The sequence below is a fragment of the Lathamus discolor genome, chromosome 14 (assembly GCF_037157495.1).
Source record: "Lathamus discolor isolate bLatDis1 chromosome 14, bLatDis1.hap1, whole genome shotgun sequence".
Taxonomy (NCBI): Eukaryota; Metazoa; Chordata; class Aves; order Psittaciformes; family Psittacidae; genus Lathamus; species Lathamus discolor.
The window spans coordinates 10050745-10073966 of record NC_088897.1 but is presented as its reverse complement, the minus strand read 5'-3'; the positions used below and the strand labels follow the sequence as shown (position 1 = coordinate 10073966).

The window sequence follows — 23222 nt, the reverse complement described above, 5'->3', positions numbered from 1 at the left end:
CGGAAAGCAACTAGGGTGCATTTATATTCCCACCTCTCAATAAAGTAATATTACTCAATTTGCATAACACCAAGGTAATACATTTTCATTCATTTATGAACTTACAGAAAACAAAGAAATTACTTATTTTATAAAAATCGTGGTAAATCCATCTAAACTCTGTATCAGAATTTATAATCTTTATAATTGTAATTCCATCTACAGAACACTTCTTTAACAGCAAAAGCCAGATAATTCAACTGAATTAGGAGTTCATCAGGACAGGGACTGTCCAGCTGCATGTCTGACACTGCCTCATCACCTGCACATAACACAGTGGCTTCTTTTACAGTTTAAGTTTTAGAAACTATTTGATTTTGTCCTGACAGGGTTTCTGCCTGTGTGGCTCTGGTGATGGTTTCACTACTCCAAGATCAAGCAAATATTAAGTTTTCTTCTTCGGACACTCTGGAAAGGGACCAACAAGACCTCATGAAGACACAAGGGGACTCAGTATCCCCAGTTCAGCAAACTGTGAGTAAGCTGACCCAGTTCTGTTCTCTTTCTTCAGAGGCACAAGTTCAGATACACCACTCAGCAACCGCTGTATGAAATCTCAGCATTCTTAACTGGCATTGGAAGTTTTACTCTTGAAGAGTAGAAACCAGAGTTATTCTTCTGATCTAATCTTAAGCTCCCTCTAAGTTTCCTATTTGATTGCTTAAAAATCCTATTACTTTAAAAGCAGGAAATCCATCTAGCTATTAATCCAGTAAAAATTCTACATTTAAAGTAATTCTCACCCTGTTTCTAAAATAAATAAAAAGCACACAGACAGGAAGACATCAGAACTCTTTGTTTACGCCCTGCCAGTAGAGGATACCTTCAAGCACTTCTGAATTCCTTGGGTCTTATTTGGAATAAAATAATCTTTCTCTGTTGTGTGTATATTCATCATGTTTACCTTTCCTAACAAAAGTATGACTGAGAATAGTGGTTTTCATCAAACAACAGCCAAATAACCACTGTCATAGAATAGTTAGGGTTGGAAAGGACCTTAGGATAATCTAGTTGACACACTGCAATTCATATGACTTAATATAATTAAATTGGGTGGGGGAGGGGGGTAAATCCTTATTTAACAAGAGATATTCATAAACAAATGTATGTAGGACTGCACAGAAGAGCAAAGAAGCAAGAAATAAGTTACAAACTCAGCAAGTTTGTGTTTGTGTGAGAAGGCAAAAGTGTCATGAGGTCAGATTTGCTTTCTGCAGGACTCTGTGACAGAACGGAACATTAAGAATTTTAATACAGACCCATGTGCAAGAGAACGAAGAAGTTGTACCATGCTTCACTCAGAAAGCACTGACTTTTAGGCTAACTTCCCTTTGGGACTTTTTGGAATATGGTTTTCCATGAAGGCACGTATTCCTTTACCTCTTCTCCTAAAGTATTGCAAGACCAACCTGCATTCGGAGGCGAAAGGACGAAAGGGAACACCTGATCATCTGGTCTGACTTTGTGTAACGCAGAACATTATATTTTCCCCTTCGCTGAGCACAATAACCTGCTCTTGACTTAAGCACGTCTTGTCAACAGGCATCCAAGTTGTTACTCATCCTTGATGTCAGGGAAAATATGCATAATTTCTAAGCTGAATGTGTTCAGCTCCAGGATCCAGACACTAGTTCTTGTTAAGCCTTTCTCTTCTAGATTAAAGAGCACTTCAGTAGCTGTTATTTTCTTTTTGCTGAAGTGCAAAAGGGAAGGGAGGAGATGAGACAGGAAGGAGGTTCAGATGTCTGCCTAGAGCCTCCCTGTCTCACAGAATGAGTATAGCTATGTTAATGAAAGGAAGTGATGTAACTACTAACATATCTGGCAGCTTGTAACACCATCAGAGAATGAGATCAAGCTTATTTGACTAAACTTGTATATGACAAGACTTGCACTTATCATATTCTTGTCATTTAATCTTTCCTCATTTGATCATACATCATCTTTGCCCTGAAATTGCCAGACCAACTAGTCAATAGTTACCCAAGACATCCTGTTTTTTCCAAGATAGCTCAGTCTTCTCAATGCTTTTATTAATTTACTTTTGAACAGGTTTCAATACCAAGTAACCAGAAAACCCCTTAGTTCTTTTAGTGCTTCTCTGCATGAAGGTGGCTGGGACTACTAATTTTATACTTCTCACCAATAATATATTTTTAATGTACTTTTTTGTAAATAATGAAAATAATACAATATTTGCTCATGCTAACCCTAAATAAATGCCAATAATCCATTGCAGGATAATCCCAGTTACAATTGCCAACCATACGAGTCAGACAGCAGGACAGAAAGGAAGAGCTCAGAGTCTTCTCACAGCCCCAGCCCTGCTTCTCCAGCCCAGGATCAGATTCATGGGAGATATCCTACAAGCCAAGGAATTCACTGTGGCAAGAACAAATTTAAAGCATCTTTCAGTACCGAGAAGTTCAGGAGGTTCAGTTATGAGGAAAGCACAGCAGGAAATTATGACAGGTTTCTCAAGAGCAGCAGAAACCCCTTTCACCCTTACAAGAGGCAGATCAGTGAAGATGTCTTCCAGGAAGCACATCAAACCCTCCCACCAGAAGCTTCACCCTTCAAAAATGCCAGAAGCATCGATGGGTTTGAGGGTCTACCAGGATCTACAGGTCCTGACGAGTCAGAGTCATTTCCTACGCACATTCCAAACATCTCCACAGAACAACCCTGGTGTAACAGCCTCCAGTACAGCACCACAGGTCAAGATCACACTTCACAAGTCATGGTCAGTATTCTTTTCTACTTTTTTTTCCCCTGTTTTCAATGGCAAAAATATACTTTTTGTATTATTTTCTTATCTCTTAATGTGACTACCTGGACATTTAGTCTCTTGTCAAGTTGCAGGCTGTAGCTCAGGATAGACAACCATATTTACATGTTGAAGTTCTCTATCTCATGGCCTTTCCCTACTGAAAAAGTCTCCAAAAGGTGCATAAGGACAAATTATATTCCACTAGACACAATACATGAATACTGAATATCTAGATTCTTCCTGACAACAGGTTTTACACAGCAGTAATTATCATCAACTTGTGTTTTCAAGGGACAAAAATTCTCAATACAGTATTTTTCACACATATATCAGATTTGCTGTAACATGTTTGCTGAGCTGCAAACAGAAGAGAAACTCTAAGACATCAGAATTACTTTAAATACAAGCTCTGTTTATGGTATGTGCAGTGCAAAGTAAAGTGAAAAGGGCTAATTCCCATGCTAGATAGAAGCAAGTGCCTAGTTCAGGCAGCACACAGATCCCTGAAAAGCAAGGGAAATTACCCTCCAGTATCTTCACAAAGTATCTCTACTGTTATCCAAAGCCTACAGCTTATCTTTATAATCTAGAGCAGACAAAAACAATGACTACAGCTGCCAGGAGAGGGCCCTAACCACTGGTTCTAAATTGCTGCTGTGAGGCAAAGAATTTGAGGGTTACCAAAAGAAAGAAGGGTTAAAAATACCCCCAACATCTCATCTGGATTATGACAGTTTACCAGGGAATGGAGGGATGTTGTCAGGGTACATACCTGGGGACTGAAGCCATTCAGGTTAAGGAGGAAATTGATCTAAATCTCTTATTTCCTGAATAAATACTCATCTAGGTCAGATGAGTTTAATGCAAAACCTGTAAGCCATTGATGAAAAAAATCCCCATTTTCTTCCCAAATCCCTGGGATGCACATTGTAGTGAATGCAAAGCCAGTGCAGCAGAAGCCCTTTACCACATAGATGCGAGTACTCGGGAAAAGACTGGCTGCTTGTTAATGTCTCCACTGGTTCAGTCAGCAACTTCAGATCTCTTGGACGGCTTACGTGCTTGCTGGCAAGTTGACATTTCTGAAACACTTGATCTTATGGTCACCAAAACAGCATGGATATTTATTAATACTGGCTGTGGCAGTTGCTTGGTGCCAGGATATCAAACCAAGTCTAACATGCACCCCCTACACTATGGCATTTATGGCCTTCCTTGAAATAATGTCAACGACATCAACTTTCAGAAGAAAATTCCTGGCCATTGATGTTAAGGAGAAAGAACCTAAAGTCAGTCACCAGATGCGTGGATAAGGACACTGCTCAAGACACATCATTCCTGCACTGCTGGAGCTCTATCTTAGCTCTCTGCTTAGCATGCAGCTTGCTTGAATGGCTCTCCTAAAGCAGATGGTGTTGCTACACACACCATACGGTGCACTCAGCATTCCAACGACACAGCAAGTTTTATTATTCAGGAACCTTAGCCTTTAACAGACTTAAGTCCCATGTGGAATCCAGGACAGGCAGCTGGGCAGACCTGGGAGAAATTAAGACTTGATCAACTTCTCTACCTTTATTTCCACAGTTGCAGAAATAAATCCCATTCTTATGATGTTTCCTGTATCTTGATCAAATTCAGTAGTCCACTTAGTCTGAGTCATCTCTGTCACCTCTTTCCTGTGGCACCTCACCCTCTAGCTAATGACATAGCTCCAGCATCAGCTCAAGGGACTGACAGTCTGCAAGATAAAATCAAGGAATATGAAGAAGAGACAGAGGCACATGTGCACACTCCAGAAGGAAAGCTGGAGTATGCAGTTTGTGTGTAGGGAAGAAAGATAAACAGAAACTGGCATTTTCTGAATTGCTCTTTGCATGCAATTTGGGTTGGGATTTCCTTTTTTAAAGTAGTAATTATATAAACACAGCAAATGTTTCTTTTTGTATGGTAGAATATAAATCAAATTCTAACAGTGACAAGATCAAGTCCAGAAAAATTGTAAGCATAATGAAAGACAAATCAGAATTATAACCAACAGAATTGCTCTATTTCAAGTAGAGATGTTTTCTCTAATAACTCTTCCCTCAAATATTTTCTAGCAGGATCCAGACATGAAGCTCAGGACATCCCCCCTGGAAGGCCAGCCTGGTTTGTATTGCTATCAGCCTCAAGTGCAGCAGATGTATTGCCCCTCACATCCTTTCCATCAGGTCAGTACTATATAGAGACCAAATCCCCTGTATTTCTAGCACTATAATGATACAGTGGTTATGGTAGTAATACAAAGAGACAGATGAAACAATGCCTGCTAAATTGGTGTTTGTGGGGTCATGTTTATATACATACATTCTTTTTATGACAATGAGATCTTAAAAGAACCACATCTAAATGATTTTTTAAATATTAATGCATGGGCAGAAGAAAAAAGGGAAAAAAAGCTTTGTCAAATGGATTCTCGGTTCTGCTTATTTATGTTTTCACCATGCTCAAGAAAACAGGCTTTGAAAGCAGATAAATTATCAACACAAGTGTTGGCATTTCAGGATCCCAGGGAATTAACTGTGCCTTAACTTCAGAATAAGAAATTAAATATACATGACTGTATACTGAAAATTCAGATAAACATAGAAAACCACTCTTAAAGCAAGATATTAACAGCAAGAGAATGCTCATTCTCCTTGTGCTTGACAGCACACACATCTCTTTTGCAATCTTTTGACTATTACATCATCCCCTGTGAAAGATTATTCAGCTGAAGCATAATTGACAATAATGCTGATGATGCATGAGAATGCACAATATTAGGGCTGTTCTTCTGTAACTATATTATTAATGCTAAAAATGCAGAGCAGTAACTGACACCTTGTTCTTCAGTGTGTTTAGATGGCATTTCAATACAGGTCAGTTCCTATTTTCAAAGCAGTATATACACAGTATCTTTGTAAGATCATACATATATACCTTAATCCTTAATACATGTGATCCTAGTACCTATTTATAGATGTTAGTGAGTGTGGTTTACTGAGCTTTGAAAACCTGGCATAGAGGGAGGGTGAATGTCACAAAGTCATTCTCATGACTCTGAAATGAATTTAACTAATTTCCTGTAGATATAAATGGTGGTGCTGTTCAATGCATTGCAAACATTGCTTGAAACTCCCTCTTTAAAACAAACAACCTCTAAAACTTATTTAAAGTGAAATTAAGGCAATGAGGATTTTACAGCTACAGAGGCAGAAATCCATGTACAAAACCAGCACAATCGCTATAGCTCCCAATATTTACAACTGAAGCTCCCAATATTTACAGCTGAATTAAACTTACAGCAAGTTCACGTATATAAAATATTTGACCATAAAAGCTCACACTTGAGTTAGGACTCCTTTGATCCCAGTGGCTGATGACTGATACTGCAGAATCAACTGTACCGTCTCATTCAACTTGCTCAAGAAGTATAAAACCTGTGACTAACCGAGCAGTGATTTCAAACTGTGCAAAGCAAACAAAGAGCAGGTTACTGTATGATATTCCACTGGGATTAATTCATATGGTGCTACTAGTCTGAAACCTTGAAATAATAATCATACCATTCATCATCAGGATTTAGTCCCTTATGAGGAAAAAGAAAGGTTATTTCTGGCATGATTTCCTTATAGAGGAAACTTAAGTAAGATCTGAAAACAGACGCTGGATGACCATAAAGAACGAGAATAGGTACATGCTGGAATTTTATCAGCATTGATAAAACTAAATCATCTGTCACAGATGACTGGTTAGGAATTTTAGTTGTTTGGTAAAACACGACTAAGGAAGAATGAAAGAATTCCATTCTCAGCAACGGATTTTCATATTTAAGTGTGTATTTCTCATAAATCCCCCACCTGTCTACTGAAATTTAAAGGAAGATGTTTCATTATTACAGTAGATAACTCCTCAGATATAGAATGGAATAAAATAGGGACTGACTGTATTAACCACTAGAAGGGCTTTTATGGCCTTCACGAACTTTTAGTGTCTGGGACCAGTTAAACTGATCCACAGGCTGGTGTGACAAAGCTCAATGAGCACCCTCAAGTACCAGCTTCTCAACTCAGGTTCCTTGTCAAGTGTACAGCTGCTAAACAGATGTGAGAAGGCATGAATAACAGAGCAGCAGTTCTCCTACATTGAGTCAGGAAGTATGGCTACAGAATCATCTCACTCCTGGTTTTTTCTTTCACCTACCACTCTGGCATTCCACCAACCAGAATTTACCAAACCTCCTTTTTTCCCCCACTATAATGTGGCAAAAAGGTAACTATCTTTTCAGTTTTATCAATACCATCATAATTAATTTTCTTGTTAGCCTAAAAGTCACTAGAAATGATAAAAGGTAATAAAACAGAATAAGAAAGGTGATATTACACTATCATTCTAACTTACAAATTGGATTATTTCCTTATTGTTATTTTAGAAGGGTCCCGGATAAAGGATTATCCCGCTACAAATATAAACTAGCTCCCCACAGGGACTGCAGTACAGACATTGTGGATGTGCCACAGTACCACACATCTCTCACAGTATAAATGTCAGGTTGCTTTAGCAGAAACTCCAGTCAGCTGTTAACTCAGTGGATATTTCTAATTTCTTCATTCATCCTGTGGCAGACACCCCTCCTCTGTCACTGCTGAGATCACACTAGAACTATTACTACACACTGGCATTAACCACATTCAAAAAACCTACAAAATTAAAGCTGAAATACACCTTCTGGGAGCTGCCAGGCAAGATACAACAAGCACTAAGAGGAAAGGCTTCCATCCACCTGCAGGCTGGCACTGTGACAGATCTCTTACATGCAGCAGGTTTCTGTTAGACTTCTCCATATCTGTGCTTCTTAATGTTTTTATAGTAAAAGTATGGCAACATGTTCTACTACTCAAAGAAACAATAGGCATAAGCAGCCAGCATCATAACAGGTAGAATTGCTGTCTGTGTGCCACAATCAAGGTACTGGAAAATGAAAGAACATGTGATACAAGACAGAGGAGAAGTGGAATAACATCTTTTGCATGAAGCAGCTCTATTATTAATACTTTACATTTCAAATTTGAATGGAGAAGTGCAATTAAAATCACTAGGAAGTTACACTCCAGAGAACGGGCCCTTTAGCCTGAAGTGAAGGATGTGCAAACTACGCCTCATTTTTCATTAGAGGGATGAGAGACATCAACTCTTTGGTTAATTTTGTCCAAATGATAAAATGGCCTCAACTTCCCCTTTGCTGGACACAACACAGATGATGATTCATAAGAAAAACTACTTCTTGTTGACCTGAAAGAAGTAGCAGACACTTACTGAAGTCACTTACCCACCCACCATAAAACATGGACACCTTTCATGCCAGTTGTGCGACTGTAAAACCAGCTTGAGCCTGTCATACCAGACCATTCCCCAGCCTCTGTTCCCTCAAAAAGGAGTAATGAAACCAATAAAACAGAAATAATCCTTAAAACACCCAGTTCTTGCCCTTGCTGATGACATCACAACCAGCCCCATCATTGTATTCTTTCCTTTCAAGGAGCCACCAAGACTAATAAAATCAAAATCATTGTATGAATTACCCAGTTTTCTACTCTGGTGCAAACCCCACACACTATGCAACAAACCAGGCAGCACAGAACTGCACGTGGAAAATAGTTCAAGGTTAATGTGGAGACTGCCATTTTGCCCAGGATTTAGTTTAACAAGGCAGGACATGATGAATGAGTATGTACATCTCATATTTCTTTCACCCTGCTTACCATAGCAAACAAATTAGTGTATTCAGTATGTTTGTCCACATTCCATTTCAGGCAGTTCAGTGTTAGAAAGATAAAAGTAAACAGACAAAAAACTCAATCAACAACAGTAAAATTACTTAGAAACTGAAATAAATTATTCAGAATCCAGACTAAATACATAAACTATGAACATTTTCAAGCACATGATAAACTCTCACATGCATTTTAAGGCAACAAAGACCAAGAGCAACAGAAGCTATTAGTCTGAAAATAGGAATGACAGTAAGAAACTAAGGAGATGTATAAATTACCAAGGAGATTTTCCCAACCAGTCTCAAAAGCTACATTATAATCTTTCAAAAGGAGCCATAAAACTCTCATGACACAGGACTTCTAGAGCTAAGCAGTAAAACACTGGAACAGGGCTCAGCAACCTTTGAGTACTAGGGAAGGCATGCAGGTAGTTTTTTAATAGCATATGACATGACTCCTAATTTTGGCCATGCCCTAGCCCTGGCATCTGCAAAGATTCATCTTAAGAGGCAGAAATTCCTCTCACACTGAGCTCTGAGTTCAGTGGGAGCCTTTGCCTCTCGGAGAGCCAATTGATGGTATCTCACCTCAGCAGCAGAGTGATTCTTTGTTCTTGAAAGTTGCTCACTAGCAGGTTTAAGCTGTAATTTGGAAAAGAAAAAAAGTGACCAACTGCTGTGTTAAAAAAAAATGAGAGCAAACCTACAGAAACTCTGATGCAATCCAGGCTGTGTGTGTTATCTCCCCTCTTTCACCTGTTTTTTTGCATGGGCATATCTCTATCCCAGTGACTGCATGATAGTCCAGTAATTTCTTTAGTGTGTCTTGAGAGCGGGACAGGCTTAGAGATCTCCTGAGGAGACAGCTTAGCACTTCAGTCTTGAGGAGCATTCTGCTGCTTGTCCCGAGGGGTGGGGTGAGGGTAGCACAAATGCTATCTGACTTCACGTATCCTGGCTAATCTTCTTAGCTTCCTGATATAAAAAAGGTGAGGGGGAGGAGGAGGAGGAATGATGCTTGAAGTGGCGGTAACAACACTGAAACTCCCAGCCCCTTGGAGAAGCCTGTTTCTTGCCATTGACTACGAGAGTAGCCTCGCAGCCTTGCAAGGCAGGCAATATGAAAACCACCTATGAGAAACATCTCATATGCCACTTGTCTGTCCCCTGGAACGACACTACTGACTTATTCTCTAATAGCACACTCACTTTATGAATATATCCACTACAGCTTTGGTGGTTGTTGTTTGGGGTTTTTTACACCTCACCTGGTAACAGCAATTTGAACATATGCTTTGGGATGCTGTTATGAATTTTCTGGAGACAATTACTAGGGTTCAGTTAGTCCCATTTTTCACAAGAACTCGGTAGAACACACTAAACAGCATCTGGTAACAGTCAGCATATCAATGTTTCTTCTACTTTTTGGGCATGAACTAGTAATATTAATGTCTTCCAATACCATGCTAGAAAGACTATATCTGGGTTGGCACAACAGGTATGAAACAGGCAGACGACAACATCCTCAGAGCTAGCTTGATAATGTTATTAAGAAATGAGTATTTTTGAAAGCTTGTTGATAGGTCAAGTAACATCTCTTATTTTACCACCAGTATCCCTCAGGAGGCAGCTATCCTGTGACTTACATTACTTCTTCACACTACCCCTACCAACGAATCGCTCCTCAAAGCAGTCAAGAATCCCAGCAGCCTCTGTTTCCCAAACCCATCTACTCCTACAGGTAATAACATACTTTCTCAAGTTCTAATGTTACAGGAAATAAACTGTTTACCCATGGCCTATTTCCAGCATCATTTGCAACAACATGCTTATTCTTATTTGTCTTGTTCCCAGTGTGCTCTGTCCTGTTTGTATGAATCACAACATGTTCCAGACTCAGGGGCCAAGGCAGAGGGAAATGTGATGTTGTAAAGCTTGTGAACAGTTTTGATCACCCCGCAACAACTAGACGTTTCTCCAGTACAAAACCTTAGGTGCTGCAAATTTCATCAGCACAAGACTAATCACCTGTAGTTGTCTTCTCCAGGACCTGTATTAAATCTGATGTTTTTTCTCCAGTTATTATGGCAAAGAAATGCCTAAAAACCATATCAGATATGCCAGTCACCACACAGGTTTAGCCCCCAGAGAGCAGCTTAACACAGTAGACCAAACAATTGCATTTTAATTGTACCTTCTTTCACTGTCATTTTGACATTCTTCTTGGGGACTTTATCATTCAAACACAACCTTAAATAAAAAAACATCAGTAGAATTTGAAGGCTGTGGACTTGATTCCAGTTTGCATTACTTTATTTTAAGCCCTGGCTGGACCTTCTATGTGTGCTTTGAGAATTACCTCCAGAAGTTAAGCAGTGTAAGGAGACTGATTGTGAACAACTGGGTGGAAACTTTTGAGTATCATCAGTGTTCATGCTCAGGCAGTGCAAGCCACAGTAATTACATACACTGTGAAAAAACACTCTTTTTTTCGGCTTCTGAGGAGTCAAGCAGAATAAGCTAAATTTTTTTCTTTCTCTCTCTGAAGCATCCTGATCTTCATGGCACTCAAAAACAGCAAGACAGGGAGTTTGCCAGTCAGTGAGATTTACAATTTCATGACGGAACACTTCCCTTACTTTAAGGTGAGTGCCAAGGGGATGGGGGGAAGTCTCTCTCTCAGCTTACCTGGCAGTAGAGGGAATAAAGAAGGGGACTCGATCTATGAAAAGCGATCATTTCTTAGGTAGATTAATATAAAATCAATTATACACTATATACTTTCATGATCACAAACCACCCAGCATTTAAGGCCTAGGCAGAAACATGAACATGATATGTGGCAATATTTAACACAAAAAGATATTAAGAACTGTTCCAGCTTTGAGTTTGTGCAGATAACAGTGGCTGCTCCTCACAAACAACTCACCAAAAGGATAAATACTTTTAAAAACATACCCATTCCCTCCTCTCTGATCTAAAATACAGGCAGAACTGGTCTTGTGGCTTCTTCTGCCATCAGTAGCACCTTCAGACTCATGTGGAAGCAGAGGCTCAAGGTTATCTTGCTCTGTTCTGGGGCTGGAAAATCAGTCTTGGGCAACTTCATCACTTGCATACACTGTACAAAGAGAAGTATAATATGTGATAAATAGTATTAAGCTTATAATTACACTGTAATGTTGGTGAAGGTGAGGGTGTATGGTTTACAGCAGTTACTATTGAAATTTAAATTCATGCTATAAGAGAATGGTTTCTTGCACTTAGACTGCAAGTGGAAAGAGATTAGTCAGGGCATGATCCAAGAGCAGAAGGATTACAGAGAAGGTTTTAAAAAGAGCTGTAATAGAATCATCAACTGCTACCCAACACAGAGCTTTATTATTGCTGAGTCTTCAAAACCATCTCACTAAAAAGTCCAGACCAGGTGACCTGCAACTGTTAGCAAGACCCAGGAATGAAAAAATAAAGCAACAAGAATCTGCTAAGTTTCCTAGTGCAAATAAACGTGCAGCAATTCAACCAAATTTAAAGCAGCTACAGAAAGGCAATTGAAACATTCGTATTCAGAACACTAAGGATGACTAGAAATCAATGCTCAGATACAAGTTTGCAGTGGTTTTGAACACTGAGGATAAATAATGCCCAGAAAAAATTAAACTGAACAAGCAGTTCAGTAACCAGACAAACAGAATACACATGAGCTATCATGAAGGAAGAACTTTTAGGATCCATTACACTTCAGCATTCCCAGATTTCCTCCCAAGGGAATCACGAGCTGCTCAGTTGTTTGCTACAAGCTAGAGGAGGGGGAAAAAAAAGAAAGAAAGAAACGTACCATCACAATTCAAGCAGTGTTCTATCACACTATGACTGCTCATAACCCACTGAAACAAACCTGAAACATTTCAAGTCACAGGGACACAACAGATTTTTAGGCTAAACACACAGAGAATTCAGCAACGACAGTAATCTGAACAGGGAAAGGAAGAGCAGCAGAATGGCATGTGACAAGAACATAGTAACTGTGAATTTCCTGTCGTTTTCACAAGAAGAATAAATTTAAACATTTGTATTTTGTCCCCAACAGAATAGTAACTCTATATCCCATGCATTTACCGCTAGCTGAAAAAAAATATTAATAATCCAAAGGAAAATAGCTTGAGGATTATGGAAAAGGTGCTGGGCCCCAACATCTTGAAACTGGTATTTTGTGGAGTTCCGCTCCCCAGTATAATGCACAAATCATGCAATGCATTCCATCTGATCGGTGTTTTCTGGAAAAATAACAGGAGTTTCAAGCAGAGAGGTGGGAATATTAAGTTTTACGATGTCCACATTTATTCATCAGACCAAACTGAAGTTAATTCTCCTTTGTCTTGCAACACAATCCATTATAAAATTAACTAACCAGCAGGTTGCAAACCAAATGCTGCTGCTGCCAACATGCACAAAATTCCTCTGACAGGAGACTGTGGCTCTGCAGGTGTCACCTTCCTTGTCCTGAAGTCATTCTGACACAGCAGAAACGTTAGGGAGATACACAGCCTCTCCTCATCTGTATGCTGTGTGTAAATATTGTGTACTGTAGATACTGTGATATTTTGTGTGTAAACACGTACCAATAGGTGTGTTCGCATCTGCCTGTGTGTATACAGACATATGTGTGGATACACATGCTCAGCTTGACAGAAGGTTTATTTCTATCACAGCTTTAAATAACTGTTTTATACCTAATCTAAACTTTTACTTTAGTACTCATCAAAACTTGCTCTTTTGCTTAATTTGTTTAAAAATTTATGAGAATGAGGTTACTGCTGCTATATGCATCATAGAAAAAGAATGATACAGGGGGTACTACTGGAAAGTTTGTGACTGTCACTATTTGGTGACAGCTTTCTGTTTGCATTTTACTTACAAATACCATCTTCTGAAAGATAAAGGATTATAAAATCAGCAAAGAATATTTTGTTGTTGCTACCAGAACTGTCTAAACAGCAGGATACAACAGGGAGAGGGGAAGCAATTAAAGTTGGAGAGAAACAGAGTACAAGTGTACACAGAATCTTGCTGGGAGACATTAGATGATACAAGCCTAGTCAAATTAACTTGTATTCGCTGCCACAGCAAATTTAGTTTCTATGATGCAACAATCTCATTTCTAGTTGAAACAGAGCAATCCAACTCCTACGTCCTAAAAAAAACATCTACGCAGCTAAAGTTGAATTAGTCTTTGATGTACCTCTCCCTTCTCTTGAGACCTAGATTTAAAGAGAAAGGGTTTTGCAAGATCACTGAACTCTTTAAACTTCAAGAGGCGGTCAGGATCAATGGATCTGTGCAGTAATATTTTCTGCTTGTCATCCTTTTTGTCTTTGTAGTGATTAGTGAGTCTAACAGAAAGCTTTAATCTTGGTAATTGGAGTTATTGCAGTGGTCCAAGAGGTTAGGAAGGTCTGTGGTCTGATGAACTTGGAGCCGCAAGTTGCAGTGTCCGACTCCACACAGCTTCATCCATGCTCTGCTGAGTACGGCAATAGCAAAACCAAGCTGTAGCCAGGAGATTCCAACTGTACAAGGGCAATGCAGGAGCCAGAGCTCAGTTCTTTAACAAATATTAACTTAAACTACTAACAGAGTTGTAACATGACCACGCTGCCGGAGTGTTCCTCCAGGGCCTACCTGGGTAAATGACTGGTTTTCACTGCTCAGCAATCCCAAGTTTAATGCAAGAACCTGCTCAGCTCTTGGCAGCAGTCTCCAGCAGAAATCCGTGTACTTTTTGCTCTTACGTTTCTAAAACTACCTCATAGTTTACACCCCCACACGTTCTGAAAAGCTCTGAGAAACACATGCCACTCCCATCTTCCCTGGTGCTTAGCAGAAACACTAATTATCCTGTCTAGATACAGCCTCCTGTGCAGGGCACAATCATGAATATTCTTTCAGGTCAGCTTCTTCAGGAGCTAAGCACGCATCTTACTTAGGAGCAACAGTTCTGTTTACCTTTGGAAGTGGCAGAAAGCAACTTGAATATGATCTGCAAAGGAGAAAAATTGATTCATCAGCTTTAATATTACCCTGTGGCAGAAAGAGTTTAAAAAGGGAGGGTTTGCCCCTTTTTTTGTTTAAACAGAAATGCAGTGTTCCACCTATGGGACCCGCTGACAGAACAGTGAAATGCTGACATCAGGTGGGCCAAAAGGGTAGAAATTGTGCCACTGTGAAGGGAAAGTAGCTTCTTTTCCAGTAAGCAACATGTATTTAACTTCCACTACTGATTAACTTTTTTTAATAAGGAGAGCAAGTATTAAATTTGACCCTGAAATTCTTCAGTAAGGCTTTTAACACCTTAACCCACTAGATTTTGCATTCCTGATAAAAGCAGTATTTCAGTCAAAGTATGTTAAAAAATGCAGGGTATAGCATGTCAAAGCAAGAACGGACACAAGTCCATTTATAAAAGATGGTCTAGAAGAGATCTGTTACTCCAGGCAACATTTACAGAAAGCAGCTTTTAGATACTTTCTCTAAGTGAATGATCCCTATAAATAAGGCCTAAGAATGGAAAGGAAACTTAACATGCATAAAAGGGAAATTTTCATTTTTAACCTCTTTAAAAATACTATGGAAAATCATTTTTATTTCTTGTGCTCTCTGGTCAACAATTGCAACAACCAATATTTTACATCCATGAATGTGAATTAACAGTGGCACACAAACAATGTCACCCACCCTTCAGAGCTGTTTGATTTTTTTTGGCTCTTATGACACACAGCTGAGGATTCTCTAGAAACAAGAAAAAGCATCTAAAACTGACTAAAACAAAACAAAAAGGCCTCACATACTCTACACTCCTTGTAATCTGATGAGCTCTGAAGTCTCTCTCTTGAGATTTTTCATCTCTGCAAATGGAGACCCTTTGGAAAGAATCATTTGACTGACACAGATAAAGCTACAATTCTGGGTTTTTAACTGGTCCTACAATGACAGGGGAGGGGTAGCTGGACAAGCAGTTGCATCTATTACAAAGAAGCTGGGTTTCTCAGGTCGATTCCTACCATTACATAGCAAGTCATTTTTCCCACTCCCTTTTTTTTTTTTGACCTTACAGTGCAGTGGCAATGAGCTAAGAGAGTTCTACTCAGATCTGTAACAAACAGCATCGTACAAAACCTACCAAATGAAAAGCAAGGAAGTGACACATCAGGAATTTACTGTAGGAATCTTCTGATATGAATATGCATACTAATTTACAAAGCCTTAATGTGATGGGCAGCATCTTCTGCCTGGATGACTAAGGAACCAGAAATGAGTGAGATCAAATAAACACACACCAGAAAAACTGAAATGCAATAAAAGCATACAGTGCTGTTTCTTCAAGATCAGCATTTCAGACTAGCAACCAAACAAGCATTTCCCATCAGAACCTGAGCATGACTGTTTTGCTGGGTATTTCCCTCTTCATTCCTTACAGCAATATTAATTATCAATGTTCTTCTGCAAGCAATCAGGGAAAATAGAAATATTGTAAAGATTAATTTGTATAAACTGAGGGTTTGCACTAAGTTTTCTTTTCTTTCTATTCTTGCAGTTGAATGCAAACCCCTTCCTTAGGAAGAGGAGGGAATTTTGTTTCCCTCATCAATCAGAAACATCCTAACTAAAAACAGAGGAATCGTTTTAATGAAGCTCACATGCATTGTTCAGTCTAAAGGACCTTTCAACTTCTACTACCGAGTTAAAAACAAACGCAAAGCAAAAAGATGCAGCGATCAGATGTATGAACCTGTATCTCATCCACTGGGCTTTTGATTAAACCATATGGTTATGTAATTGGCTACACCTCCAGCAGCATGCCAAAACGCTTTTGAAGTCTGCCTGGACAACTCATTTGAATCCAAGTGGCACGTAGCCCTTCAACTAAGTGTTTGAAATATTTCTAGGTGTTCCAAAAGGGATTAAGAGATTTCCTGTTAGTTCACAGCTCTGGAATATAATTCTTTAACACATTTAATTCTTGTAATTTGCAAATTCACTCTCAAACATTCAGCAGCCCCTCTGACAAGGCCAACCTTTTGCTTAGAAGATCAGTTACTATGTTATCTGATTCCTCTCTTCCCACACAACACGACTGTAACATTTTTGTGGCTTCCTTCTATGGTACCAGTTTCATTTTGTAGAAAGTATAATCTAACCAGTCAAAATAGAGAAATATATTTGTATTTTTTCCTTGAAGTTCCATTCTTAGACTGGATTTGTTTTTCCAGACAGCTCCAGACGGCTGGAAGAATTCTGTACGTCACAACTTATCTTTGAACAAATGCTTTGAGAAAGTTGAAAACAAGTCAGGCAATTCTTCTCGGAAAGGCTGTTTGTGGGCTCTGAATCCAGCCAAAATTGATAAGATGCAGGAAGAACTTCAGAAATGGAAGAGGAAAGACCCAGTTGCTGTAAGGAAGAGTATGGCAAAGCCAGGTCAGTAATATATTAGTGTATTTGTTCCCAAACAGTGTAACCCAGAACTTTTCTTTGCAATAGACATCAAGCTCTGTAAGAGAATATATACAGGATTTAGGAAAGCATTTAAGAATTTTCCTGGTTATAAGCTGATTGGCAAAACAAAGAATTAAAATTAAAAACAGAATTAGATAAGACCTGGTTTTGCAGGAATGCTTCCAAATAGGCACAAAGAAGCTTCATCAAGGGAACATTTTCTCTTGACATCTCATTAAACTTTAAAGTAAAACCAACACTGAAATAAGTACTAGATAATAAAATTTGAAATTAACTGATAGTACCCAGCCTTTAAACACAGAGCTGCAATTTGCTGTATACTCATTTGGCAATGCTAATTTAGAAAAGCATTTCAGGCCTTAAGAGCTATCATAAATGGGTTAGTACTTGTTTGCCATTCCACTCTCCCATTTCCTAAAGAACACTAGAATTCCAGCTGCAAGCTGTGAAGGCTGAGGCTTTCTTAAGAGTAAGTTAATCACGGACTCTTTTCTTGTTTTATAGAAGAACTTGACACACTGATAGGTGACAAAAGCGAAAAGCTGAGGTCTTCAATGATGTCCTGCAGTCCAACTGGCGTTGCAAGTGCATCCCTTTCCAGGCAGATGGCAGTCCAATCCCATTCCTTATGCGAGCCGTCGCTTTCCTCCGGTATACCACAGCCATTACATAGTATCCACGCATCAGGAGCTCTACATGTCAAGAACCCATTGCCAAATTTGCTTGGGGGGCAGCAAACTGCGTGCTATACCTCAACACAGGGTTTTCCTCAAATCTCAAGTACATTAATGCAACAGTCACCCGACCCTCAGACCCTTTTTCCTTCTGCGGAGGCTCAAAGTGAACTCAGAACTCAGCCCAGCATCACCCAGGACTCGCCGCTGCCGGCTCAGACCCCCCCGAGCTGTGGAGTGAAGATGCTGACAGAGCACTCTACAGCCAGGACAATGCAGGATACGCTCATGCAGGAAGGAGATCTCAGCAATGATATCGATGCTCTTAATCCATCCCTGACTGATTTTGATCTCCAAGGTAGGCATCTCAGGCATTTTTATTTTGTAGAGTCAGGCTTATTACATTACATCACATCACATCACAACCTGCAACAGATGCATGTATATCCTTCTTTCTTAACTATTTGTCCTTGCCACTGCTACGAAGACTTGCTTACCATGTTACATGATTTTGCACAACAGGTTTACATCCAGAGTTTTAAAAAACCCAAATGCTTACTTTTGATTACAACTGCTGATATTGAATGGTACAATACAGTACTTAGAAGGTATTTTATAAATTAATGTTTCGCACTTAAAACTACTCAAGCAAAATTATTTAGTGCACTTCAAGAGAATTCCCGTGTGAGAGGCACAAACAGAAGTCATTTTGATTGAATTAACACATCAACATTTTTCTTTATCAATATTCAAACTCCTTCCACAACTCTACTTACAGGAGTGCTGTCTATTTCACAAGGCATTCATTCAGGGCATGATATATGCCCTGGACAATTGTATTTTCCAAGGTGTGTTCTTAAATACTTAGTCATGTGATGCTGACAAGTAAAGGGTTTTTTAATGTGAAATAACTGAGTCACCTTGAATGGACAAGGATTTGAACATTAAGAACATAGCTTTCCATTAAAAATAAGGGAAAAAACCCAACCCACCATGTGTGCGTATGTGTATACATATATATGTGTTTATGTATGTGTTTATATATAAATAAAACCTGCAGGTTCCAAATGATAAAGCTCTTGCTGTACCACATAACATGCAAGAATTGCCTTCCTGCACAGGCAAAACATGGTACAAAAGCAACCTAAAAAACAGGGCAAAAGAAACCTCCATAATCTACATGACTCAGCAAGTGCCATTGTGCTGTCACAACTATTCCACAATCCTGCCATGCCCAGATCACTTACTAAGATTAACAACAGTTTTTTGAATTCTCAGCTTCTTCCTGTTTCAGGCATTCCACACATATCTCTGATCCTCTTCCCACTTCACTCAGTTATTCTGGAACACGCTCATTTATACGGTGAATATTCTGAATGCTTCACCAATCTGGTGCAATTCCATCAAAATTATCAACACTCAAATTAGAATTTAAGGCAAGGACTGCACAGCTGCAGCAAAATCATTATGCATCCACACATTAAAAATAATTCTTTTAAAAATCAGAATTATTCTAGCAAATGGCTAAATATGACCCTGTTTGACAGTCTGCAGGTGGTGGGTATAGCTTTAGAGCAAGTTTCCCTGCTACAGTCCCCACAAGGAAATCTTCAGTGATGACTATGAAAAATATAGCCCTCCTGTAGTAACTTATGTCAGGCTTTTGCTGTGATATGCAAGGAAATATCAGCAGAAAGATGAGAACCGCTTTGGTACACATTAGAAAAAAGTCCCATTTCAGATCTTTTGATTTGTCAGGTCAATCAGATACCCAGTGATTTAGTTCGCAATTCAGAGAACACTGCACCATAAGAATACAAGAAGGCCACTCATAAAGTAGTATTATTTGCAGATTTGTCCCACAAAGTGCCAATAGCTCTTCCATAACTTATAAAGATAACAGAGGCAATTTCCTTTTTCAAAATTAGTGATGTGGAGGGTTGTTGTTTTTTCTGTTTCAAATAGAAGTTATGCTTCCTAAGTACACATTTGAAACAGAATCTTAATTATCAAGTGAAATAATTTTCTTAAACTAGTGCTGCTTTCTCAGATTTAGATTTAAGGTGACAGACAACTAATAACTAGTAAATAATCTAATCAATCTTGTTCCTTTCTCAATCACAGGCGATTAAGAACACCTACACACACAGCATACTAACTGTATAATTACTGCGGTAAAACAATGTTCAAGAAGCATATATGAAGAAAGTTGACTCAATCCCTTTTGTTTTGTTATAGGAAACCTTTGGGAGGAGCTGAAAGATGACAGCTTAGCTGTGGATCCTCTAGTTCTCATTTCATCATCCCCAATGTCTTCCCAGTGTTTCCCTTCTCATTGCCAGATGGAGAACACTAGCAGCAATAGCATCAACGTCCAGAATGGAACCCCACACAACAACGTGCCTGACCTACAGCTCACTACTCTTTACTCTGCCTTTATGGAACTGGATACAGTGTCTCCTGCCTACCTAAGTAATACTGGATCCAAACCTATAGCACTAATGTGAACCACGCACCAACCTAGTTATTATTACTTGGTCTGAATAACAGTCCTAACAATCCCACACACTGACCCACCTGATTTATGTCAGCTGAAACTGTGTCCATTGGAATAAGAATGCTCTTTTTCCAGAACTCACCCGCAGGATATGTAGCTTTACTATGACAATTTTCTACAGACAGATACTAAGAAAGTTTAAAAGACTATTTAAAGATAATATTGTTAACGGCTGAACTGGTCAACACCATTTTATCAAGCCACTCATCTTCTCTATCTTCCAGAAACAAATGACTATAAGAGGAAAACAAATTATTGACATGTTTCTTTTCTTTTACAAAATGAAAGCTGCTTGCAAACGAACACAGAAGCCAAAGCTTACAATAATGTAACTTATTTCTTGGAGCCAATGATGGCAACAACATCTTCCGCACACAACTCAAAACCAATCTGCATACTAAAACATTTATAGTCCCCTTGAAAGAAGTTCTGGGGGTTGGTAAACAAGAACATAAACTGAAAACTCTGCAAGTATTAGAAGATAGAGGACTAGCTGCTGCCAGACTAAACCAAAGCAACAGATAGAATTTAGCAAAAAAAAAAAAAAAAAAAAAATCTAAGTTTTACTGTGTTTAAAAAGAAATTTAAAACTGCTTTTTTAATAAAAAAGAAAAAAACAATTTAGTAGAATTTTTACTTGGCTGAAAATTATTCACATTCATTCCTCTATTTTTATTCACATAAATGAACAGTAAGATGAGTTATTCAACCATTAAATCAAGATTTTTAAAAATGCTAATAAAGAGAACAATAGTTGTGGTTAGCCAAATCCAAACAGCACCTGTTTTAACAACCAGCTGACATCTGATGCATCCAACATGGTTTATTACAATGCTGAATTAACTCTTGCACTAGAATAGTGTCTGGTTCCTACCATGAACAAAATTAAGGCGTTTCAGTAGCCAGTTTCTGGCTTCTCTCTCTGATTTACCATAGAGGTGCTGCTTGTGACATGACAGAGCAGCGCTTTATTTCAAGTGAAGCAATCTAAACTCAAAGCAATCTAAACCCAAAGCAATCTCGAGCAGGAATCTTTAACAGCGATAAGGAAAAGAGTCTAAAAATAACAACAAAAAAACCCCAAGTGTCTTGAATGACATCTCTATTCACATATTACAGAAACTTGGAAGAAACTAAGGAGGTTAAAATTTGCATCAGATTGGGTCACTTACACTGTGAAAAAGCAACAATGAATTGTGAAGAAAAGTACAGAGCAGGTAGAACACTGGGACAGTACTGTCAAAATAAACGCATGTGGGTCTAATAGCCACTTTCCCACAGCAAGGTACCGCCATAAGGTGCCGCCAGTTGAGGCTGAAGCCAAGCCCAGGTTCAAATCAACAGCCTCAACCATGCCTACTAGCCTAGACTTAAACCAAAATCAGATTAGGGGCAGATGGATAGAGAAGATTTAGGAAGAGCACATGATGAAACTTCATAATCCCTGATGCAGCTACCAAGAAACCCTCACTTGACTTGAGCCCTTCTTCCTCTGCATTTCCTGCAAACAGAACATGTAGTGTGAGACATACATCCAGTTTGCCAAGCTGCTTGTTGTGGCTTAAGCAAAAAAAACAAGAAACAAAAACCCAGCAGGACCAGAGTTCTGCAAACATACTAGAGCTGGGTAAGTCAATTCTTGACCATCCTTACATTTAGATAAGGAATAAGGAAACAATTTAATATGCCACATCACTAGAAATGTACATATTAAATAAGCCTTAGTAAGTATAAAGCTGCTAAACAACATATTCAGAATAATGTAAGAGTTACCATGTTACAGATAAGTAACTACCAAGCACAAACTTTTAAGAGCAATAATATTACGCTAAATACCTTTTTTGGAAAAAGGATCAAATATACATATATGCCCTAATATAACCATGCATTGAGGAAAAGCAAAACCAAACCAACCCCCTGCCCTGTGACAGAGAGCTACTATCATTCCTTAAAATATGTCAACATCACTCTTAAGCCAAAAATAGTATTTCGTAAATAATGTTATCTATAAATAGGAGACTGTTTACAACAGATCTGACCTGTGCTATGAGATTGGTTTCCAGAGCTCTGTGTGTACACTCTCTGACTTCAACAGAGGACTCCACCATTGTGCCAGCACTCCCACCACTGTGGTAGGACCATCTGTACAAACCCTCGCAAATTCCTCAGATACATTTAATTCCAGTGAACACCAATGACATCAGTAGACTCTGCATACAGGCTGCCTGTATCCTCAAGGACTTTTCAGGACAATCGTCTATTTAGAAGTCCTTCACTGGAAACAGTGAAGAGTTGGTACAGAAATCAGCATTTCCAGAGGCCTAAGGGAGATACTGAGTTCTTAATTATTTTCAGTCACTGTTTGCATCAAATTCTTGTTAGCCCTTTTTAAAATCCTTTTGATGACACACACTGAGTAGCACCATGCAGTGAACACACTATGGCCACTACACAGAATATCACAGACCCTTGCAAAGCATTACCCTACAGAATTAACCACCTTCCTAATACTTTGCGTTTGGCAGAGGGGAACAATGACAAGACAATACATGAGAACATGGCAGGTGAAGTCTATCAGGAAGGTCCACCACTCCAGAAACATAACAAAATTGTAATAAAATATTTGTAATTAAAGCAAATCCACAGCACAAATCAAGTGTGTGATTCTGGACAACACTTTACCAGGATGAGCCAGATATTTGCTACAGAAATACAGATTTTTAAAACAAGAAAAGCTATGCTTCTTTTTCTGTGTTAAAGATTTCTAGTTTATGGGTACAGCAATGCACTCATTTGTAAAATCATATGTATCATTCAGATACTACATGATCTATGCTGAACAGGCGAGGGCATTCTCTCAGATGCACC

At 38.9% G+C, this 23222-nt stretch overlaps 1 protein-coding gene and 1 long non-coding RNA gene across 2 annotated transcripts in view; one reads left to right on the top strand and one right to left on the bottom strand.

The window, feature by feature from the left end:
* Positions 1 to 23222, bottom strand: part of LOC136021793 (uncharacterized) — a 32478-nt gene that overhangs the window by 6231 nt on the left and 3025 nt on the right. Inside the window, exons 2-3 of the long non-coding RNA XR_010615887.1 lie at positions 11565 to 11727; positions 9195 to 9248 (exon numbers count right to left, since the gene is read on the bottom strand). This is a non-coding gene — a long non-coding RNA (uncharacterized LOC136021793). The remainder of the gene's footprint in view (positions 1 to 9194; positions 9249 to 11564; positions 11728 to 23222) is intronic.
* FOXN1 (forkhead box N1) lies at positions 394 to 20913 on the top strand. The gene is made up of 8 exons (XM_065694367.1): positions 394 to 513; positions 2279 to 2782; positions 4912 to 5022; positions 10220 to 10347; positions 11155 to 11251; positions 16877 to 17084; positions 17628 to 18155; positions 20036 to 20913. Exons 1-8 carry the CDS (start codon positions 394 to 396, stop codon positions 20302 to 20304), a joined length of 1965 nt encoding a protein of 654 aa, XP_065550439.1. The 3' UTR covers positions 20305 to 20913.

Excerpts from the sequence above, each read along its gene's own strand:
- FOXN1 (XM_065694367.1), top strand. The coding sequence starts at position 394 with ATGGTTTCACTACTCCAAGATCAAGCAAATATTAAGTTTTCTTCTTCG. Across the intron at positions 2,783-4,911 it reads ATCACACTTCACAAGTCATG|CAGGATCCAGACATGAAGCT; the intron begins GTCAGTATTCTT and ends AATATTTTCTAG. Across the intron at positions 18,156-20,035 it reads GACTGATTTTGATCTCCAAG|GAAACCTTTGGGAGGAGCTG; the intron begins GTAGGCATCTCA and ends GTTTTGTTATAG.